General features: G+C 50.6%; 1 protein-coding gene across 1 annotated transcript in view; it reads left to right on the top strand.

The window, feature by feature from the left end:
- Nucleotides 1-22,227, top strand: part of HTRA1 (HtrA serine peptidase 1) — a 52,527-nt gene that overhangs the window by 26,504 nt on the left and 3,796 nt on the right. The window contains exons 2-7 of the mRNA XM_045361704.3: nt 23-122; nt 548-752; nt 17,906-18,100; nt 18,578-18,610; nt 19,812-19,926; nt 21,243-21,300. Coding sequence (XP_045217639.2) covers nt 23-122; nt 548-752; nt 17,906-18,100; nt 18,578-18,610; nt 19,812-19,926; nt 21,243-21,300 — 706 coding nt within the window. The remainder of the gene's footprint in view (nt 1-22; nt 123-547; nt 753-17,905; nt 18,101-18,577; nt 18,611-19,811; nt 19,927-21,242; nt 21,301-22,227) is intronic.

The following is a 22,227-nucleotide window of genomic DNA, read 5'->3' on the forward strand; positions in this document are numbered from 1 at the left end:
TATTCTTTGCTTTTGTTCTCAGGGCAGGAAGATCCCAATAGTTTGCGCCATAAATATAACTTTATTGCGGACGTGGTGGAGAAGATCGCCCCTGCCGTGGTTCATATTGAATTGTTTCGCAAGTAAAGAGAGCCTTCCTTTTTCCTATAACCTCTGAAGCTTTCACCGCCACTAGCAAAACATGAGAGCTCTTTTTGAGACACATTAAAGTGTCAAAGTGTCACTGAATATCTTCCTACTTTAAGATAAGTGTGTCTCCCTTCAAACATTTGCCCTATTCGACTCTATGAATCTACAGTCTTAACCCTTCTAAATGTTTAAAGAACCTCGGGCTCTGAAGAGATTCCCTAAGAATATTTTGTAAGTGAAATTGTTTGATGCATGCAAAAAATTGGCAGATTGTTTAGTTTTTAAATGTTAAGCCCAATATATAAAGAAGCGATTGCTAGGTGTGTGTTGCTGTTGCAGAACCCATTCATTAATCAATGTGTTGAAGCGTTCATTTTAAGGTGTTGCAGGCTTAAGTGTGTACTTCTTTGGATTTTAGGCTTCCGTTTTCTAAACGAGAGGTGCCGGTGGCTAGTGGGTCTGGGTTTATTGTGTCGGAAGATGGACTGATCGTGACAAATGCCCACGTGGTGACCAACAAGCACCGGGTCAAAGTTGAGCTGAAGAATGGTGCCACCTATGAAGCCAAAATCAAGGATGTGGATGAGAAAGCAGACATTGCACTGATCAAAATTGACCACCAGGTGAGTATGTTTTCGCCTGCAGAGGTGAGTTCTCAGATGCCCTGGAACACCCTTGGCAAAGGCACCAGAGCTCTCTGATTGCGGGTGATTCTCAGGGGGCACTGAAGCCAGTCTAAACCAGTCACAGGAGGGCCTTGAGGAGATGCTGAGTATGGCCTGGGCGTGTGGGAGAGGCAGGGGCTCAGGAGAGCTTCTGTAAGGAGCCAGATAAAAGTTTTTAAAATAATGTTTTAAATGTTTATCAAAGAAAGCAATAGATTTGTAAAGAAATTAGTAGGTAAGTTGTGAAAATTGAGTCTCCTTCCCATTCCCGATCCTGTGGCAACCCTTGTTACAGATTTTATTTATCCTCCACAGATACGTCATGCATTCACAGTGAACATAGAATTTACTGGGGTTTAGACTGAGCCATCCTTAACTTGTCAACAGTTACTTTGAAAACAAACCAGCTCTCCCAAATTGGGGTTTTGCAGGGTAATGAGGTGTGTTTCAGAACAATATTCCATACTTTATATATCTTGGAAACCTTGAGTTAAAACAGAGCTAATGGATTTCTTCTTCCCAGACCTTCTCAGAGCTTTTAGTATGCTAGTGTGCACGTGGCTTGCCTACAAAAGGGTGTTGACTGAACTATTTGCCCAAATTATAATCATTTGAGTATACAGCTTTTTTTTGGAGGGGGGAGGGGCAGAACTGAGCCATACCAAGATCAATCTGGCAAATGCTGTATTTGAAAATGCTTTCTATTTAAATATTCTCTTTGCAATCATTTTTGCTGTTGAATTGCTTAGCAAAGTCTTCATGTCTGGGACAATATCCATTTCTTACTGACTCATCAAAAACCCCCACTCGACACTTTGATGAGAGAGGTTTTATTTGCTGTGTGGCATGTTCAGTGAAAGCGTGGTTTCTAGTTTCTTCACATCCTTGTAATTTTCTGGACTTCAGACGGAGGGAACAATCAGAGGAGGTTGGAATCCTGCCTCTGGCCAAGGAAAAGACCAGAGACTGAGCCAGTTGGGGTCTCTTGTCCAGCCCTCTGCTTGCCTCCCTTTACCTGGGTGTGGGCTGAGTAATTCCAGACAAGCGTAGAATTAATCAGGCTATTTGCGCTGTTGGATGGCATGCTGGGTACATCTCCTTCTGGAAACAGCTCTGCGTGTGCTGTTTGGGTGGTAGGATTCTGGGTCTCCTCTGTCTTTTTATGGCATCAAGTTGCTGCCCAGCCCAGGCTCCTTTACGGCCAGTCTTCAGAAAACCACCAGCTAACACATTTACAACCCTCCTTCCCCGACGTTCCTATAACCTCTCTATGGCCGGGTGGCCAGGCACGGCCAGAGAGGCTCAGGGTAGATATAGGGTCTGTGTCCGGTATGTGTAACTGGCCTTGAGTGAGGCTGCAGTTGTGTGTTATTTCTATTAGGTCACTGTGGAATTTCTAGCAACAACTAATCTTTCAAAGTGTGTTTATTGGTCACAGGATCATTGGGCCAGCCTCTGCCTTCGTTCTTTTTCACCTAATCTGCATAATAGCTGTATTATCCCCATTTTAGAGAAGAAGAAACAGGGACTCAGAGAAGTCTAGTAACCTGTCTGAGACCACACAGCAAACACGTCATGACCCTGCCCTCCTAAGGCAGCCAGGCTACTGCTCCCAACGTGTCCAAGCCCATGGCTATTGTTGGAGGGATACAGGCTGGCCCCATGGAATGATGGGACAGCTTGACCTTAAACAGCCCATGGAAAGGTGGGTGCATCTGGTTTAGGAACAGGCTGCTAGAAAGGTATCCAGGATGTGGTAGTCTCACCGGAAGGAGCCAGTCAGAATAGTACAGCCTGTGGCCACGCGTGGGGCCTGTTCAGCCTCACAGAGCCTTTGGGAGGCAGCCAGCAGCAGGGCATGAGCTGTGTGCAGGCAAGGCGCTGGCCTGGACGCCGCCCCCACTGAGTAACTTCGTGTTTGGAATGCGTGGGCACATACCGTGCAGCTGCTTCTGGCCGGTGGATATTCTTTTCCAATTTTGAGCCAAGGTGGAGACTGTCTCCTCGTGTCATCCCTGGCATGTCCTGGCAAGACACGAACGATCTCAATAGACAAGCTTTGCAGAGTGTGTCTGACCTGACTCCTGCTGTCCTGGGAGCTGAGCTCTTCAGCCAGCAGCATGCTGTTTGACATGTGTTTCAAGTCCCCCAAGAAAGGGTGCTTGAAATTTAAAATTGAACTGATGTGGCTTTTCTAAATGGAATTGGAAATGAAAGGATATTAAATTGCAGACAACCACACAAAAGACTGGTTTCCACTGACTAAACTGCTTTTTTTTGCTGATAGTAGTTGGAAGTAGGGAGAGTAACAGCATCTCTTCCAGCTCTTTCTCTTTTGTTCCCTTGTTTTGATGATGGGTTATTTCGGGGGAGGCTCAAGCTGGCCTTGCTTTGTGTCACCTTAGAGATAACAAAGAGGATGAAAGAGATCAGGAAAACAGAGAAGGCAGAACAGAACCAGCAGAAACTGTGCTTGAGGAATGAAAATCACCTACATGGCTCCTTGTCGTATGAGACTGTGGCCTAACCTCCCCCAAAGCCACTTAAGAGTAACCCAGTGAAGCTGGTGAGACTGCCTGCCGCGTCCATGGGCCCAGTGACTAGCTTGGTGGCTTATCATCTGGACCCAGCTCCTCCCCTGGCATCCTGATTTCACTTGGAGGGTCCTCCATTGTCCTTCATAAACGTGTTTACTTTATTCTTTTTTATTTTTTGAGACAGAGTTTTACTGTTGCCTAGGCTGGAGTGCAGTGGTGCAATCTCGGCTCACTGCAACATCCACCTCCAGGGCTCAAGTGATTTTCCTGCCTCAGCCTCCTGAGTGACTGGGACCACAGGCACGCACCACCATGACTGGCTGATTTTTGTATTTTTAGTAGAGACAGGGTTTTGCCATGTTGGCCAGGCTGGTCTCAAACTCCTGACCTCAGGTGATCCACCTGCCTCAGCTTCCCAAGGTGCTGGGATTACAGGTGTGAGCCACTGTGCGTGGCTATAAATGTGATATTCTTGAAATAAAAATTACCATGGACACCTGTGGTCATTGTCCACTTGCCACCCACCTACCCCCCTTACTGGCAGCAGCAGCCAGCATTTCACATCTCCGTCATCGGACAGCGTAGGTGGGCCCATCAGTCATGGTGTCCTACCCTCTGGTGCCAAGGAGCGGACACATGACCAAGTTAGGGCAAGCAGAGGCTCCCCCTGGAACTGCAAAGTGAAGCCGGATGTCACCCACAGAGACTAACATGGTGAAGCTGCTGTAGGCCCTGCTCTTGAGACCCCAGCACTGTCTGAGTTCTTGCACTTTCTGAGTCCAGTTTCATATCTGCTTTTCCTCCCGTTCTTGGAGCTCCCCTCACATCTCCAGTGGCTTGAAGTTGCCAGAGATGTTTCTGGGCTTGTGACCAAATGACTCCTTTTCTGCTTCTCACTGCTGAGCAGACACATGTGCGCTCACTTTGCCTGCTGAGTCTTGGGACCCGGAAGAGCTCTTGGGAGACGCTCACGGAGCAGCCCCCTCTTGCCGGCCCTGCTGACTCCCTCCAAGCAGGAGGGGAGAAGCCCTGGCTGGGCATCCCTTAATGTGCTTCTGCCCAAATCTGAAACTCCTCTTTCCTCGGGACCCACGACCGTGGCCAGCCTGCCTGGGGAGGGAATCCCAGCTGCAGAAAGTCGGGACAGTATGCGTGTAAACATGTTAATAGAAAGCAGCTTTGAGGGCAAAGTAGTTCAGCTTTAGTTACGAACTCTTTCCAAATGTGTTTAACATGAGCCACTGCCAGTGTGCAGCATATGTCAAGCTTTCATCCAATGGTGGCATTTTGTCCCAACGGGTTTTTTTTTTTTCCTGAGCAGTTTGGGGCAGGGGTGGGGAGAGGGAGAGAGAAAAGTAAAAAGAGAGCAGTTTGGTTTCTTCAGGCTGGAGTACAAGGTAGAGATAATGGGATGTGTTGAAGAAAGTAGGAGGGAAAGTTACTTTAGTTACAGCTGTTTGTCCAGCTGTGCTGATTAAGAAACTTGGAGAAAAGCATCTCTGGAATCATGTCCTTCCCATCTTGTATATAGCCTTTGCAGATCTCCTGCGGTTCTGAGAGAGATCTGAACTGCTTACCAGGGCCTTGAGGGCCCCATCTGATTGGGCACCCTCCCTCCCTCTGGCCCTCCTCCTCTTCCCCTCCTCCCCTCCTTTCTCTGCCCCCACCTGCTCTGCTCAGACACCCCCTGCTCGGTTACTTCCCACAGGCCAGGGCTGTCCCCTGGGGCCTTGGCTGTTCCCCTCCTAGGAGCACCCCTCTCCAGCTCCTCATGGAGCCAACCTTCCCATCCTTCAGGCCTCTGATTAAATTCTGCCTTAGACATCTCTCCCCACCCCACTGTGTGAGGTGACGCCCCATTGCCCCAGTCTCCTCAATCCCACCGCGTCACTCTGGGGACACATCACCCCAGGGACAACTGCATTCCACTCTTGGTTTTTCCCTCCTTGTCTATTGATCACAATTTAGAGTCGCCTCACTCATTTCTCAGTCATTTGTCAAATGAAGTCCATTTCTGCCGCTAGACTGCGGGGTTGGGGACACATCCGGCCGATCGGTCCTCAGGTAGGAGGTGCTTGGCAACTTTGTCCCGAGTAGGACGTTCACAGCTGTCTGCCGTGGAGGAAGCAAGGGCACCCACCACGTGGATGGAATTGAGGGGAAGGCACCCGCGGCTCCTGCATCGAGCTTCCGTCCTATATTCAATGAGGAAATGACCCTGCAGCAGGCTGGCTGCAGATGCCCCTGCCATCCCGCTTTGCCTGCCTGGAGTTTGATGGACATGTGGTCCTGTCAGGGCTGCAGCAGGTCTGTGGTCTTTGGTAATGCAAAGCGCTGGGGAAACAGTGAGCTTTCCTGTGGGTGCTTTTCTCTGACGCCAACAACCAGGTAAATATTTGGAAACGGCCTTGTTGAGGCTTGTGAGGTGGTTTTCCTCCCTCCCCTGTAGGCCTGCGCCACCCCTCCAACCCCCCGGCCACCTTCAGGCCAGATGGCACCCACAGACCTGTTTGAAGTGGCTGGACAGGGAGCCCTCTGGGCGCTGGGGCCGCTGTGTTTGCAGAGGGTCCTCTTACTGCTGAGCTGGCTGGTGCAGCGGGGAGGCCAACACCCCTGATCCTCATCAAGTTCAGAGGGGAGTCACCGCGGGTGAGGGGCCTGGGGCCTTTTACATGTCCTGGGAGCTGCTGGGCAGGCCGCTCTTCTCCAGGCCACCAGAACTTGGCCCTGCATGTGGCGAATCTTTCCTGAGTCAGCTGAGTGAGGGGGGTTCAGGCAGCCCCCCGGGACGTGGCGGTGGTTGGGGATGGGAGTGGGCTGGTGCGTGCCATGACTCACGCCGGTTCTCCTCAGGCAAGCTGATGGTCAGACGTGCTGACTCAGTGGCCTGAGCTCGTCCAAAAGTGAATCAGAGAATGCAGGGCCTGGGCTCACCCACTGCCCTCTCCTGGAGTCATCTGTCACTCATCCTCATGAAGGAAGCGCCTGGGAGCCTGGAATGCACTTCGCACTGCCCCAGCTCCCCTCTTGTTTCTGTGTTTTTCCATTTTGGATTCTTTCCCCCCACTCCTTCTGTACTGGGCATTTTGTGGTCTCTTCTTTTTCTCCGAGAACTCTGAGGGCTACCATTGCATTTGCTAATGATGCCACAGACGGTGTTGATGTTATGAGGCTTCTATTACTGTATTGATTGTTACCATTTTTAGGGGGACAGGAATCAATATTTCATGAGGGAATGTGAAGCCAGACAGTAAAGTAGAAGCTGGCTTTTATTTTGTGCCAGGCTTTGTCCAGAGGCGGGTGGGGACGTGGCTCCTCAGCTCTTGACTGCAGCTCCTTCTGGCATGGGAAACGCTTCAGTTCCCCAAACTCTCAGAGCTGGAGACCCTGTGTGTTCTCTGGCCCGGATTCAAGAACTTAGTTGATTGTCAAGGAAATTCTTTGGCTATATTTTTCTCTTAATATGGTAATGGCTTTTTTCACTCTGGCACTCTCTTTTCAGGGAATCGGATTAAGACTATTATTTATGGTTCTGAAAAAGCAGTTCCCAAGTTGGTGGGACTGGATTTGTTTAGGAATGTCTCCTGTCCTCTTCATTGAGGGGGGAATACAAATTGGTTCCATTTGACAGTTTATCAAGTGTGTGACAGAGTATTAGAGTCCAGGGTTGGCCAACTACAGCCAGTAGTCCAAAGCTGGCCCTCTATCTGTTGTTGTAAATAAAGTTTTATTGGGACCTGGTCATGTTCACTTATTTAGGTAGAGTCTATGGCTGCTTTCATTCTGCACCAGCAGAGTTAAATAGTTGGGATGAAGACCACATGGCCCATGAAGTCAAAAATATTTGCTTCCTGGCCCTTTATAGGAAAAAATTGCCAGCCCCAGTGGTAGGCAATTTACACCTTGTCCTAGAGGAGCTGAAAGTGGCTGGAGGCAGGAATGCTCATAAGAACCAAGCGAGGTGAAGCACTAGGTAGCTGCGGGGAGCGGAAGAGAAGCTGATTAGCTGATTTTGTTTGCCCTTTCTTTTCCAGAGATTGTGGGGTTTTTTTTTGTTTGTTTGTTTTGTTTTTTTGTTTTTTTGTGTTTTTTTTTTGCAGAGATGAAGCTTTGGTCTTGCCACAATAGCAGAGGGAGGCCTTATTTTTGTCCATTTCTCTATGACATTGGTAGAAAGGAGTTTGTCAGAATTCCAAGCTATTTGGCAATTATCCAATTTTGAGATCCTAATGGATCTTTCAAGGTCTAGTTTGTTCATTCTTTTAGTGATTCCTTATTAATTCCCTGATTTTATACATATGTGTTGAACATCTGTCTTGGCCAAATACTTGTTAAGTGCTGAGGATGCAGCCACAGTGGGCAAAGCCATGAGGCTTAAGATCTAGTGTGGGAAACGGGTGAAGTAAAGTAAATATGGCAATAAGTACAGTGCATGAAGCAAACAGGTGAAGGGGTAGAAGGCCTCGGGCTGCAAAGATAGTAGATAGTGTAAGCAGGGAATCTTATCTGAGGGGTGACATCTAAGCTGAGATGGAAAGGACAGTGAGAGCCAGCCAAGGAAACAAGCTGGGTGACAAGAGTTGCAGGTGGAGTTGCTTAATTTCCCATTTCTGCTCAGCCTGCAGAACCTAGATCTTGGACTAATTGCAAACTGTCATTTCCTTGTGAGTTTATTAGAACCCTCCAGAACAAGTTTCTGGTTAGCTAGTTTCTCTGTGTGTTGCTCATTTCTTGTTGGTTCTGGTTCTTTGGGGTTCCTACTCATACTCCGGAAAGCTCCAATGTCTTAAGTAGTCAGTCTCCCAAGAGTCTGAAAGCACAAAGATTCACAATGATACGATCACCTCTCAGTCATAGCAGCATCGATGCAGTTCCGTAGCTGGTTTCCTAAAGCCATCCAGACCTCTTTCTGTGGCAAGAGAGAAATAAGACCTTCTGGTGAACTGAGGACTAATTATCCTAATAAACATGTGAATTAACAGTTCCTTTGGTTAAACAAAGCACCAGAATCTGATAATGGGAACATGTGACTCACGGTATTTCCCTCTTTGCTTTATCTACCAGGCAGCTCACGAAACCACTGGCCTTCCCTGTGTTCCCATTTTATGTCATAAATATATGTTTAATTAACTTATTATAAAAGGCCCTTTGTCATGGACCATATCAAATTATTCTTATATAGAAGAGGTTATACATGTTTTAAACATTTTAAAATAAATCTGAAAAGAATACTACATCCTGGGCAACTTCCCCGCATATGGGGCTCAAAGAAGCTCTATGTGGTTATGGGTAAGGCGGAGTCAGAGTGCCTTCAGTGTAGTTCAGCAGATGCTGAGAGGCTGCTGTGTGCTGGACTCTGATCCCACTAAATAGAGTAGGGCTGAGCCCCTGCCCACCATGACAGCCTGGAGATACAAGCTGTTCCCTTTGCCTCCCTGAGCCCTGAGCTTTATAGCCTATAGACAGCTGAAAAGCAGGCTGCATCGGTTACCCCGTCAGTTACCCAGACCCAAATGCCAGGCCTTGGCTAACCCCAGTTATTACCTAATTTCAAGATCCTAATGTATCTTTTAAGACCTGGCTTGTTCATTCTTTCATTTATTTACTTATTCATTGATTTTGTAAATATTTATGGAGCATCTGCCGTGCTACATGCTGTTGTAGCAGCATCAGCCACCCTGAAGTTGGTGGATGAAAGGGGACAGATCAAAGGGGCTGATGTATGGAGGAGACACAAGTTAGACTTGACCAAGACAATCTTATTCCTCCTCTGGATGCCACGAATATATACAGTCATTAGCTGTTGGGCCCCCATGAAGACTGTTGACATTTTGTGGTTTAAACACTGAAGAGTAAGGGAATGTTGGAAATGGCAAACATCTGATATAGTGTAAAGAAGACTAAATATTTTGGTGGTGTTCATAAACACTGAGGAGGAAAGTTGTTTCATTTTGTTCATTTGTGTGCTCTCTCTCTCTCTCTGTTATGGCACATTATCCTCTGTTCTCCTTCTCCTTTTCTTTTTCCTTTTTTCTCCCTTCATCTCCCCACTTCTCTGATCTCTCCCACCTGAACCGCTTCTACCCTGCTGCCCTCCCATCCATCCTACCTCCTCTACTTCCCTCCCTAGACAGTAGTAATCACATGTCAGTTGGAGAAACATGATGGCGACTTGGTCACACCGTTCTTCTCAGTCTGTATATGTTGGTGATCTCCGTGCCCATCTGGCAGATCCCTCCTTCCCTGGCTCTTCTGCTCACCACAACCACCCTTGACTTTGTGATCGCTGATAACCTTCACCTTCTCTAATCTGAATCCCAAGCTTCTCAGTCCTGGCCCACCACCTCCCCTCCTCATCCACTCCGAACCCTGAACGGAAGCTGAATGGAACCCTGAACGGAAGGGTTCTGAAGCTGTTGAGAACCCTGAACGGAAGCTGAAATATCAATGGGTCATTGCTTTTCACAGTCCTCTGTGAAAGATTACTGGCCAAGCCAGCATCTGGAGAATTCCTGGTCTACCGCCTCCCTGTCTGGAGAAGCTGGAAGAGCCAGCTGCATAGGGCATGTGACCCATGTACTCATAGGCCCTGTGCCCTGAGCTCACTGTTTTAATTTTATCTTTGAATTTGTATTTTTGTGAATAAAGTCCTATGAGCTAATGGAGCATGCTCAGAGAACTTGGGGATTTAGTTCAGGCTGGATTCCTCCTACTGCCTCCCCAATCCCTGGTCCCCTGAGACCTCCAGCCCCACCTGACCTTCTCTTCCCTGTTTCTATGCAGCGATCATTGCTACCCTCCATCCCTGGAAGGGGTATAGGCACAGGGCAGTTCTAGGTTCCAACTTGGGCACCGCATAACATCTTAGTGGTGCAGGGTTCAGGCTGATGATGCCATGGTGGTTCTGTGGGCTACTGGGCAGGGTCAAGCCGCTCTCACCCTGATCCAGGTACCTAATGCACCCTGACACAGAAGTGGCAGTGTCCTTGGGGTCATCCATTATCCATGTGTTGGAGGAGTGGGCCCTTAGGGAAGATGCTTGGCTCAACTTCCCCACCCCTAGCCAGGGCACGATCCGAGGTCCAGGGGTTGGTGGGCACGAGGCCAAGTCGTGAGGCCTCCAGTGTCTGCACTCACTGTCCTGTAAATAACCACAACAATAACTAGCAAACCAAAACCAGTGTGATAGGTTGAGAGAGACAGAATGTGGAAGAAGGGAAAAAGCTTTATATTTTAGTACCTTTAACAGTGCTTTCTGTATGCTTTATGAACAAGGAGCCTGCATTTGCATTTTGCACTGGGCTCTGCTAATTTTGTTGCTGGTCCTGCTCCCTAGTAGCCCGAGTCAGCAAATCTTTGGTTCATCTGAGTCCACAGTGCATTGACCCGCCCTTTTTCACAGTTCCTCCCCTGCCCATGTGCTCACTTCCCTCCTTACCCAGCTTGGCTCACTCTCTCAAGCAAGTCTTTGGATGCTGACATCCCCCCTAAACAACCCTTCTGCGGCCTGGTTTGATTGTCCTTAGGAGGCGTGCAAGTTCTATGGCACTGCTTCTTGCTGGGTATAGAGGATGTGCTATTTTGTCCATTGCATATTTTTTAAAGAAAATGAAAGGTTAGCATAACTGTTTCCAGAAGGCACATTGAATCACTCAGTTGAGTCCCAGCCAGTTGCTGCAGCGTTAGCCTTTGAAGCAAACTTGAACCAACACAGGACCAGCCTGGAAGTCCCAGCCTCCGGAAACGATGCAGTGGATTCTGCAGATTCAGCAACAAAAATATTTTTGTAACTCAGGAACACTTCGTAATTTTCAAAGGCGAGAAAGAAGTAATTGACTTGGCTTATTAGGTTGAAAAAGAGTTGCCAATTTTTTCTTTGGTTTTGTTGTTATTGTTTTTTGTTTTTTTTCTTTTCTCCAAGCTTCAGGGAATGAGATTAAATGAGCACTGAAGTGCTACTAGGCAGAACCTGAATGGAAGGAAGCTGAAATACTGATGGGTCATTGCTTTTCACAGTCCTCTATGAAAGATTACTGGCCAAGCCAGCATCTGGAGAATTCTAGGAATCCCCCCTCCTCTTGCAGCGGTATAAGTTTGCGGGAATCATCTCACCCCACTGGGGAGTTGTATGAAAAAAGGGATTTATTAGGGACCCTGTTGCCTGTTTGGATCTTACCAATTTAACTATTGTCTGCTAATGGATGTTTTGGAAAGCAACCAGGTTTTCTGTAAAGAACAGCTAATTGTCAGAGCTGAGATGACCATGGGAGATCACTGGGCTCAACTCCTAATTTTAGAGGTGGTAAAACTGCAACCCAGAGAAGCTGATCAAGTGGGCCAAGGTCGTAGACTGAGTTCATACAGGACCAAGACCCAGCCCTGATTTCCTGCTATCTGGGACAGTGTTCTCCCAGCACACGTGGAGCCTGAGGGGGTAATGTGTGTGTGTGTGTGTGTGTGTGTGTGTGTGTGTGTGTGTGTGTGTATGTACATGTACTCATATACACATAGGTGTTTTGCCTAGGTTTTCACTTCTGCCCCACCTTGGTTGATCTTGGAGAATGAGCCCGAGGCGCAGGTGCGCTGTCAGCCTGGGGGCTTCACTCAGCACAGGCCCAACTTTTCTGCTCTGGGGGAGTTCCAGCAGTTATGGTTCATCTGTGGTTCAGTTATGGAACCCACACCACATGTAGCACCCCCAAAGCCGAGGCTGCATGCACAGACCTCCCCTCCCTTCTCGTGGTGGGCCCCTGCTTGGATTCTTCCTAAACTTCTCCTTTGCCCTGCTCTGTGTTATACCCACTCTGGTCCCCTGTCCCTGTGGAGTGATCCAGGGCACAAGGACAGCTGTTTCACTGCTGGCCGCTGTGTACCCCGAGCATCTGGGAGGTGGGGAGCGGGCTGGGGAGAAGAACACCTGGAGCGGAGGTTGGGATCAGGGAGGGCCGCAGTCCCGGTATCACCACCACCTGCTGTGGGACCTGCAGTCTCCTCATCAGCAGAACAGCTGTGAAGCCATCCTGCCCGTCCACAGGGTGGTGGGTTGTGAAGGCTGCATACCTGGCAGAGCTGGAGAAGCTCTGGGAAGATGCTGGACATGCACGCTAGGAGTGGTTTCCCTGCCTTGCCCAGACTCTGCTCCCATCACCTGAACCTCCCTGTCACCACCACGGAACTGCTGTGACCATTGCTTTCTTCTTAAGCAGATTAACAGACATCTCCTGCCCCACCCCGCCAAACAAACAAATGAACAAACAAAAAACGTGCTTGAAGGAGTATGAACTTATACAGTCTTTTCTAAACACTGTTAAGTGCTGGTATTGGGATCTTCTTTTAAAATGAACCATATTCCCCAGGCTTTGGATGACACTCATGGTTGCCCACCCTCCAACTTCCTTCCCTGCTGGCAGAACCCTGGGTTTGTTTTTGTTCCACCCCCGACCCCACTGCATTCCTGACTCAGGCAAATCTGCAGGGTCCAGTGCAGTCAGGGGGCCACGTTCCCTCCTCCAACGGGTGCTGAGGTCGCTGCTTGATTGGATGCTGCTGATGACCTGCGAGGAGGAGGGCGCCAGGGCGCTTTTGGGACTTTGCTCTTCTGAAGAGATGCTTCCACAGCACGGTCGCAGTCACGTCTTGATGTGATGTCTGGAATGGTGGTGGCCGTCTTGTGGCTGTGTGAACAGGCTGAGGTTGATTGGATGGAAGGAAGGAAGGATCCTTGTTCTTGACACTGTCTGTGAGCCTTCAGGTTATCGCCCTGGCACCACCCAGCCCTTGGAGTAGACACCTGTCTTCTCTACATACTCCATTTGGGGTTGGGTTTTTTGGTCACTTGCAGTTGAAAGTACCCTAACTGATATACACAAACTATTTTTAGTGCGGGTCTGTGTTTGGCCCTTATGGAAGACTTTGGGCTGAGCTGCCCATGGTGAGGGAGACGGACTTCGTGTCTTCTTACCACTCTGTGTCCTGGTGGCTTGTATGTGTCTCTGCCCATGAGGCAAAAGCCTAGAGGGCAAGGGCGGATTTTCTTAATCGGATGTTCCTTGCACCAAGCACATAGGAGACACTCAACGAATGGTTGTTGAGAGAGTTCTCTTTCACGGAGGTGGTGTTTTGTGAAACGATGCTGCCAGGCCTGCTTGTTATTTGTCTGTTGGTTGTAATCTGCATGAATGCAAAGAGCCATCTTTAATCATGCTGTGGACCAGCCTCTTCCAAGGTATTAGCATGACTCCCACGACCTGCTCAGCATCCTGCCTATGGCTAGGACTTTGTAATTTACATAGATACGCTGGGGAGACAGGGAGCCCATGACCAGGACTCTGACACCCTCACTGGAGCTGTTTCTACATCTACCCTGGGTGGCTGTCTAGGACATTAGGCGATTCGTGTCTTCCTAAAGTCCCTCTGTTGAGAGACTTCTGGCTCTGTTGAGAGGACACTATTTAGCATTGTGAGTCCCTACAGGCTGGGGGCCAGTGGGCATTTTCCTTCTAGATGTCCCCTCTCTTCTTCTGGCCTCCCAGGCTTCCTGCTCCTGAGACTGTGAGAACTGGCCTGTGCTGGGCTCACTGCAGAAAGACCGTCGTCTCCAAAGGTCTTGTGCCAAACTTGAGCTACAAGCTCTTTAGCCGGGCCTGAGGTCTCCGCCTGGGCTCTGGGAGAGCAGCAGTGGCTGTTTCTGCCCCCTCGCTGCTGTCATGCCCACACTTCACTTGCATTTTCTTCGCCCCCCAGCCGTGTGAGAATCTGGTATGAGGAGTGGGACTCACGTGCCCTCTTTCTTCTCCTCTTCCCCTTGGCCTTTTCATCTGTCAGTGGAGGACAGATGTTTGCCCCGTTTACTTCTAGGCTCACTGTGGAGCTCCAGGGAGATGGTGAAGTGGCCAAGGAGAGGAGCTGCCACCTTCAAGACGGCCTGTGGCCAGTGCTGCTTTAAAGGGAGACTCAGAGATGCTTTGCTGTGGGTGGCGCGGGAACCAGCATGGGGACAGCAGTGCAGAGGCCTTGTACTCAGAGTGCGTGGGCCCCACGGGGCTTCACGGCGCCTGTGGCTGTGCACTTCCAGCCTTATCTGTGCTGCATCTCCTCCACATTCCCCTGTGGAGCTGATGTCTAGACAGCTATGGAATTAAATGCTCAATTACCGAGTAGGAATTTGGCCAGCAGAGGTATAGCTGCGGAGCAGACAGACTCGAGGTGAGGCTCACGGCTGAGAACGGGCCCCACCTGGCTCTGGAATGTGCTGAGGGGCCCCATGCTCCTGCAGCCAGTGGCTCCTGTGGGGAGTTGGGGCAGTGACCCCCAAAAGGCAGTTTGACCTCATGGAGAGCCATAAATCTGGCCTGGTCACCATCTCTGCAACACATCATTCCATTGCAAAGATTTCTGCCTGTGATTGGAATTCTGGGTGAACGTGTACTGGGCATGTGGGTCTGAGAGCTGGGAAGCCTGTTCTCTTGTTTAGCCAGGCTGCCCATGGGCTGTGAGGAGTGCCCCCATCTCTGAGCCTCAGTTTCCACATCTTTAAAATGGGGGGAAAATACAGCTCAACTCCTAAGGGTGCCGTGAAAGTACTTTGTCACCTGCCAGGCAAAGGCTCATTCCTTTCACAGAAATGCAAGGTTTACAATGTGAGACCCCTCCCTACTTCGCCGCATGTGTCTGCTTGCTTTTTTCTGTCTTAGGGTTGCCCTACATGAGCTAGGAAATGTCTGAGTGAATCAAAACGTAAACGAGATGATCACTGGTGGTGCCCATTGGTGCAGCCTTTGCCTAAATGGCCACTACGTAGCCACATTTACTCGTCTGTGTTCAGGTGAGGACTGGTTCCTGGGGAGACTCCCTGGGTTCACATTATGGGTGTCTATCTTGTCGAAGCCCATATGGTCACCCAAGTGTGACTGAACCATGGGGTGCTCTGGGCCCCATTTTTGGCAGCAGGCAGCATCCCCTGGAGGCCTGGCCCTCCCCAGGAGCATGGAGAGCAGCGCCCATGGACAAGCAGTCTGCAGCCTCCATCTCCTCCTCCCTGCCCGGGGGGCTCCCCCGCCCCAGCCTCGCAGCTTCTCCAAAAGTGTTTGTCTCCTTGCCGCATCCTCTGGGCCTGAGCTCAGATGGTGGAAAAGAAGAGCTGGAAGGAGAGTTGCCTTTCGGTCTGTCTGCCTTCTGAGGTCTCCTGAGACATACAGGCTGGGCCTGCCTCCCTTTCTAGGAGGCGCCGATGGGTGGTAAGGATAGGGGATAAGTGAGATGTGAATGAGGATCACCACAGCAAGCCCTGACTCATAACTTTTTGATGGGTTTTCAATGTGTGGTGAAGCAGGCGCCTGCTGGGCCCCCTTCCTGAGTTGAGCTTGATCTCCTGCCTCCTGTCTGTCTCCTTAGGCAGCCAGGCTACCCTGCTCCAGCAACCTGTGCCACCCCGTCCCTTTACGTGTCCCAAGCCCAGCCCCGAAGGCCTCATTTGCTTCCAGCCAGTCCAGGGCCTGAAGGGATGGCAGTGTCCCTGGTGGACCTCCCCCAGCATGGCGTAGCGCACATCCCAGCCCTGCCTCCTGCCCCGCCTGCACGCCATGAATGCTGAAGTCATGCCTGGCAGGGGCTGCTGGCCCGGGCCCAGAGTAAACAGGCTGCGCTGAGCTTGCTGGTGTGCTGCTGGATGCTGATGAGCTTGAGGAGTGTGGGAAGTGAGTGTGGGGCCGAGTAGGGATGCTGCAGGCCTGCATCTCCCCCCAGCTGCCCTGCACGCTCCAGCCTCAGGCAACCCCACAGGGAAAGGGTCACCCACTGTCAGGGCAGACCTTTACCATGGCTGGGTGACATGGGCTGGCTGTGGGAAGGTGGTTGGTGGTTCCCCCTGTTGGATTTGCACAGGCCCAGATGCTCACAGCAAAACTAACACCTAGATGATGCTTATAGGAGCCAGCGGGTAATCAAAGAGCTGTTCAGATCTTCATTTGCTTCGTTCTCACAGTGGACCATTGAGGTAGCTGTATGTTAGTCCCATTTTCCAGATGGGAAAACTGAGGACCTGAGTGGTCGTCAGCTCAGGCCCCTATCTAAATCACACAGCCTGGCCCCAGGTCTATGCTCTTGACCATGGACAGTGCTCTCCTGGTCCTCTTGGTATCTGTGATCTGAGGGACCTTCCTCCTCCTCAGTCTTGTATAGTCAGTTTTAGGTCTTAGACTCTTTCTTCACATCCCTTTCTCCTTTCGGGAGCTCTCTCACCCAGCACCTTCCTTATCTAGTATGTGTTGGGGGATATTTGTGGCATGATGTGGCGCTGTGTAGTGGATGAGAGAGTCTGTTTTTCCGGTTTCAGCCCCAGGTTTCAATCCCTGCTCTGTCTCAAGTCACCCAGACTCTTGGAGGCTCAGTTTCCTCATCTGTTAAATGGGCATGGTGGTCACCTCACCTCATCAGCTGGTGTCTGCTCCATCCCTGGTGGAGGAGATGGCTCAAGTAACCCCTTGGTTCCACCTGCCCCACCCCACTGGTCCCCTGGCTCTTTCTTTTTTGAGATAGACAAACGTGAGGCTCTGGATTTGCAGTTCCCACGAGGGCTGGGGTGGCTGTCTGCTTTCTGGGTCTGGTCCATGTTTTCCAGGGCAGCTGCTCGTTCTAAGTGAACAAAGGCTGAAGGAACTCAGGAGGTTTGCTCGGCTCCGAGGATGGCAGAGAGGGAAGGGGTGCCGATGCCTTCCCTGATAGAGCTGGGGAGGCCCTTCTGTGGTTCCCCCCAGCTCCTTGGCTTGGGTGACCCTGGAGCTGACTTCTGTTCCATTTTGTTGTGCAGAGTTGTTTGGGGCTCCTGGCTCTGCCTGGCCTTTGTGGGCCACTGGAGATCAGGGCTTCTGGAGTTGGCCAATTAGCCCGCCCAGACCAGGGAGCACAGGTGTCTGATGGAGGGCCTTTTCAGGAGAGGAGAGATGGCCCGCCTGTTGGGTCTTGCTGTCTTGGGTCCTGGAGGCCTTGCTGTCCCCATGCTCCATCCATGCCCTTGACCAATGTGGCCCTGTACTCAGCATAGGCATGCACCTGAGTCAGTGCAATTCCCTGTCCACAGAGCACCCCAAATATTCCAGGCCTCAGGATGGGTGTGCACATGATGAGCCGGGCAGGTTTCACCACCTGTAGCTTGGGATCCTTCCCGGGGCTTGGTTCTCGAAGGCTGCCCCAGGCAGTCACACCCCAAACCCTAAATTCATGTTGTCTTCCTCTGTCTCTTGGCCTCAAGGTTTCAGAGTGAGTCTGTGCTGATAGCTTCAAGATGTGATGAGACCCCGACTTGGCCTCCAGTTCCCTCCCCACGGTTTCCTTGGCGTGTGTGCGGCTTCAGTGGTCACTGGCTCCCACACAGCTTGTAATGTGTGGATCACGGGTGGGAGGGAAGTCCGGTCCTGCCTGTAGCAAAGGGATGTTAGTCGTGAGCTCACTTCCCCACCGGGCCTGGTGTTTCCAAATGGCCCGGCACTGTCCCTGCTTGGTTTTCCATGATATCTGTGCCTTTACCCATTTGGTTAAATTAAACAAATTCAGCAATGCCAGCCATTGTGGTTTCAGGGCAAGTTGCCTGTCCTGCTGCTTGGCCGCTCCTCAGAGCTGCGGCCGGGAGAGTTCGTGGTCGCCATCGGAAGCCCGTTTTCCCTTCAAAACACAGTCACCACCGGGATCGTGAGCACCACCCAGCGAGGCGGCAAAGAGCTGGGGCTCCGGAACTCAGACATGGACTACATCCAGACCGACGCCATCATCAACGTGAGCCTCTGTCCCTCTGCGGGTGGGGCTTGGGGCAGGGTTTTGCCAGAGGAGAGGAGTCAGCATCGGTCTCTGACTTCCTTGTAGTCTGGGTGAAAGGATGGAACTAGACCAAGCCATGTGGATCCTAGCGCCAGCAGCACGACAGGGGTCACACGGCGGGGACAGTGACACTGGAGCAGGTGGACAGCCAGCCTCCTCCCAGGAGGAAGAAGTTGTGTTGGGTGCTTTAGGGTGATTGCAGTTGGCTTCTGGGCTTCAGAGAGAAAATCTCCCCATTTACGGCACCTCTAAAACTTTCTGAAAATTGTTAAGGTCATTTTTTTCCAGCAAAATATTAGGTTAATGGGAATGAATCTCAGAGAAGAATCACGCCCCACACTGTAGACACCATGCTCAGGAGACGGCCAGGCAGGGACATAGATTGGACCACGTTATGACACAATTTGTAACCTTTCCATTTCTGTTTAATTGCAGTATGGAAACTCGGGAGGCCCGTTAGTAAACCTGGTAACGTATTTTAAACGTTATGTCGTTTGTTTTTATTTATGTACACACTGTTTTTGTTTTGTTTTGTTTTTTGATGCAGGGGGTCTTTTCAAACATAAGCTTGCCAAAGCGTGTTATCAAGTTTCTTTAAAATGAGCTCTGTGAATGTACTGCATGCTTGCAAATGACCCTATGGATCTTTTCTGGAAAGAGTAAGGCAGGCTGGAGGTGAGGGTTGGAAATGTTATGCCAGAGAGCACACTTGTGTCTCAGAGTTACAGGTAAACACAGTGAAATTCAGGGCCAATGCAGGAGTAAGGTGAAGGTCACCAAAAGTGCTGGCCGGTCACTGAAAGAGCCTCCTCCAAATTAAATCTCCTGGGCTGCTGAAGGAGCTGGCTGGGCTCATACACACTTTCTCTTGGCCAGGAATCCTCCCTTAAGGCCTGGCTGGAATGAGGAGGAGTTACCCACCCACAAAGATATCATTTAAGTCTACCCTTAAATACTTGAGCAGAAAAAGTGAAGCCTTAGAACATAGACCATCAGCGCTAGAGGGCAGCTCCGGGGCCGTTCATAGAGGGCAGCTCCGGGGCCATTTGTAGGGGCTGTCTTTAGTAAGGCCTTGGCATCAGGTACTGACATCCCAGCACTCGTGGGAAGTGCGCACGGGGCGATGTATCCCCGCTTGGCAGCTTTCCCTTCCCAGCAGAGGGGCAGCTGTGCTCCCAGCTCTGCCCTCCGCCTCCCCCGCAGCACCCTGGGGATGGAGTGGAGACGGCTTTGCGGGTAATGAAGCATGACAGCCCTAAGCTCTAGGGTTGTTCCCCCTCAAGTCAGCAGAGTCATCTTAAGATCATTAGAAATGAGAGAAGCAGGAAGGTGTAGGCAGCCACCTAGAGGACTCTGAGCCTTTGGAAACGTATTCCTTGTGAAACAGGAGCAAATAATATCGTGCATTTTGAAACTATCTGTGCTTACCGCGAGGTGAGCACCCAGTGGCGACCTGGAGTGTGTGCGATTCTTCCACAGCTGCGCGTGGCCTACGCTGCCTGGGTGTCCTGATGCCTCTCTCCCTGCTCCCCCGGGGATCCCCTCCGTGCAGCTCCCCGCTTCAATCTCTGAAATAGCTCAGTGACTTCTTTCATGCGCATTCTCTTTGGGGGTGTACCTGCCGGTAAGCCTTCACGATTCAGCAAGCCGTGTCCTTCTTGCCTTTCAGGACGGTGAAGTGATTGGAATTAACACTTTGAAAGTGACAGCTGGAATCTCCTTTGCAATCCCATCTGATAAGATTAAAAAGTTTCTCACCGAGTCCCATGACCGACAGGCCAAAGGTAGGCAAGGCGCACATAGCCCCGGGGACTCCGGAGATTCGGCCTGAAGCTCAACTGCCCTTTGGGAATTGGGGAAGGGAAAAGTGGCAGCCCCTAAGACTAGCCAAGCCGTCTTCGATCCAGAAGTGAACAGGAATGCACATTACTAAATCCCTGGTAGAAGGTCACAGACATTGCGCCATTTTTGTCCTCCGATCATGACAATGTCACTTGAGTCAGTCTAATATGTACCAGACACGATCCTAGGTGATTTCTGTCCATTATTTCACTTTATTTATGTATGTTACTTAATTCTTTTGCCCTATCAGTTAGGAATTACTAGTCCCATTTTGCTGATGAGAAAACAGGTTCAGGGAGATCATTCTACAAACATTTATTGCCTAAGTCAAGCAGGGAGCTTGGCAGTAGACTGCCCAACTGGAGCCTGGGGCTCCGCTGAGGCCTTTGCCGGTGTGTGTTTATGTTCTGTTGGGGGATGGGAAGGCTGACAGTAAATAATCAGACACATTAGATACTATTAGTGCTCCCAAGAAAACAGATCAGGGTGGCTGGCAAGGGAGTGACTGGACAGGCAGTTGGTAGAGATGGTGTGGCCAGGAAATGCCTCCCAAACTGAGGTCTGAGTGAGGAGGAGCCAGCAGGTAGGGATGTGGGGGGAACACTCCAGAAGGAAAGACAGAGAGGACTCAGCATAGCTGAGTGAGCACAAGGCCCCTGGAGTGGCCTGGGGGCCGGAGCACAGTGACAGCATGGAGGTCTCTGGGGTGGAAAGCTCGCCAAGGCCAAGCAAGCAGGCTCACAGCGGGCCATGGTGAGGGGCCTGGGTTGCATCCTAACCGCATTTAAGAACAGGGAAGTTCATGATCTGATTGATGTCACTGAAAGGACACTCTGATGGTTGGGGGGAGTCTGCTGGAGGAGTTGCTGGAAGTTGGGGACCGGAGAAGGAGCTCTCCCAGTCATCTGGATGAGACACGCTGGGGGCTCAGACAAGGGTGGTGGCAGTGGAGGTGGGACAGGGGGGTCACATTCCAGGTATACATGGGGGTAGCGCAAGCCTGGGGAAGGGCCAGCTGTCAGGATGAGGCCATGAGGAATTGAGGATCATGCCCAGGTATCTGACCATTAACTGAACGATGAGACTTTCCTGAGGTCCCCCAGAGGGGAGGGGTCCAAACCAGGATTCGAGCCGCAACCTCAGTGTGCCCTTCTGTGGCCCTTCCTGCAACCTGGGGGATTGGGCCCCCAGCCCCTGGTGTCCCCAGCATACCCACCAACTGGGCTGACCTTCTGCCGTCCCTTTGTTGTCTCACCAGGAAAAGCCATCACCAAGAAGAAGTATATTGGTATCCGAATGATGTCACTCACGTCCAGGTGGGCAAACAGGATGCGTGTGTGTGTCTTAAATTTTAATAAACCTGAACTTCAGAAGGTGCTCACGGGCACCCCTGAAAGAGAAAGCTTATGCAGCCTTAAGACATCTCAGTTTCTGCTTATAATGAAGTAGCATCAGGAAAGAGGACAGGTCATCAGCCGTGGCCCCTTTGTTTGGTTTTATCCTGTGTTTCTGCATTCTGAGCTGGTTTTCTTCATTGGCGGCTGGCCCTCCAGTGTAGAAGGTTCTGCCCTCCTCTTTGAAGGCAGGCCTGAGCAGTGCGTGTGTGGTGGGGCTGTTGATTCATTCTGGCTCATGTCTTCCTTACCCCATATTCTGTTGAAACCCACATTCCAGGAGGGCCCCAAGCCCCTCCCACAGCTCTAGGCACTCTGCTTTCATCGCTCTGCTCTGCGGCAGCTCGTGGGCTGTGGCTGCAGGAATGCCAGGGCAGGCCCAGTGCAGGGAAGTGAATGACTGATGTGCTTGTTTTCCCCGAGCTGGTGGAACTGTGGCCTGTGGTTGGCAGGCTCACGGCATCCTGGTGTTTTAACCTGGATGAAAAATTCTGGTGTAATCTCGTGAGTCCTGGTAGTATAGACTCAACTGGCGTGGCTGAAACTGTCAGAGGTAAAGTAGGAAAAGACTAGAATATACTAACAGGTAGATTAATGTGTTCATTACTATGATGAATTAATGATTCACTCACTGTGAAAGTATTAATATATTTTGATACACATTATGAATGATGGTCCCTTTCTTCGCACTCCAGAAGATGGAGCCACTTGTCAAGGTTAAAGTGTCTCCTCAGTTGTTTGCCTTTGGAACTAGAAGGTGGAGGGAAAGATGGGAGGCCCTTGGCGCCCAGCTCCCTGGGTTCCTGTTCCAGTTCTGATACTTCCTGCCTTGTGACCTTGGGAACAATA

The sequence above is a fragment of the Macaca fascicularis genome, chromosome 9 (genome assembly GCF_037993035.2).
Source record: "Macaca fascicularis isolate 582-1 chromosome 9, T2T-MFA8v1.1".
Lineage (NCBI taxonomy): Eukaryota > Metazoa > Chordata > Mammalia > Primates > Cercopithecidae > Macaca > Macaca fascicularis.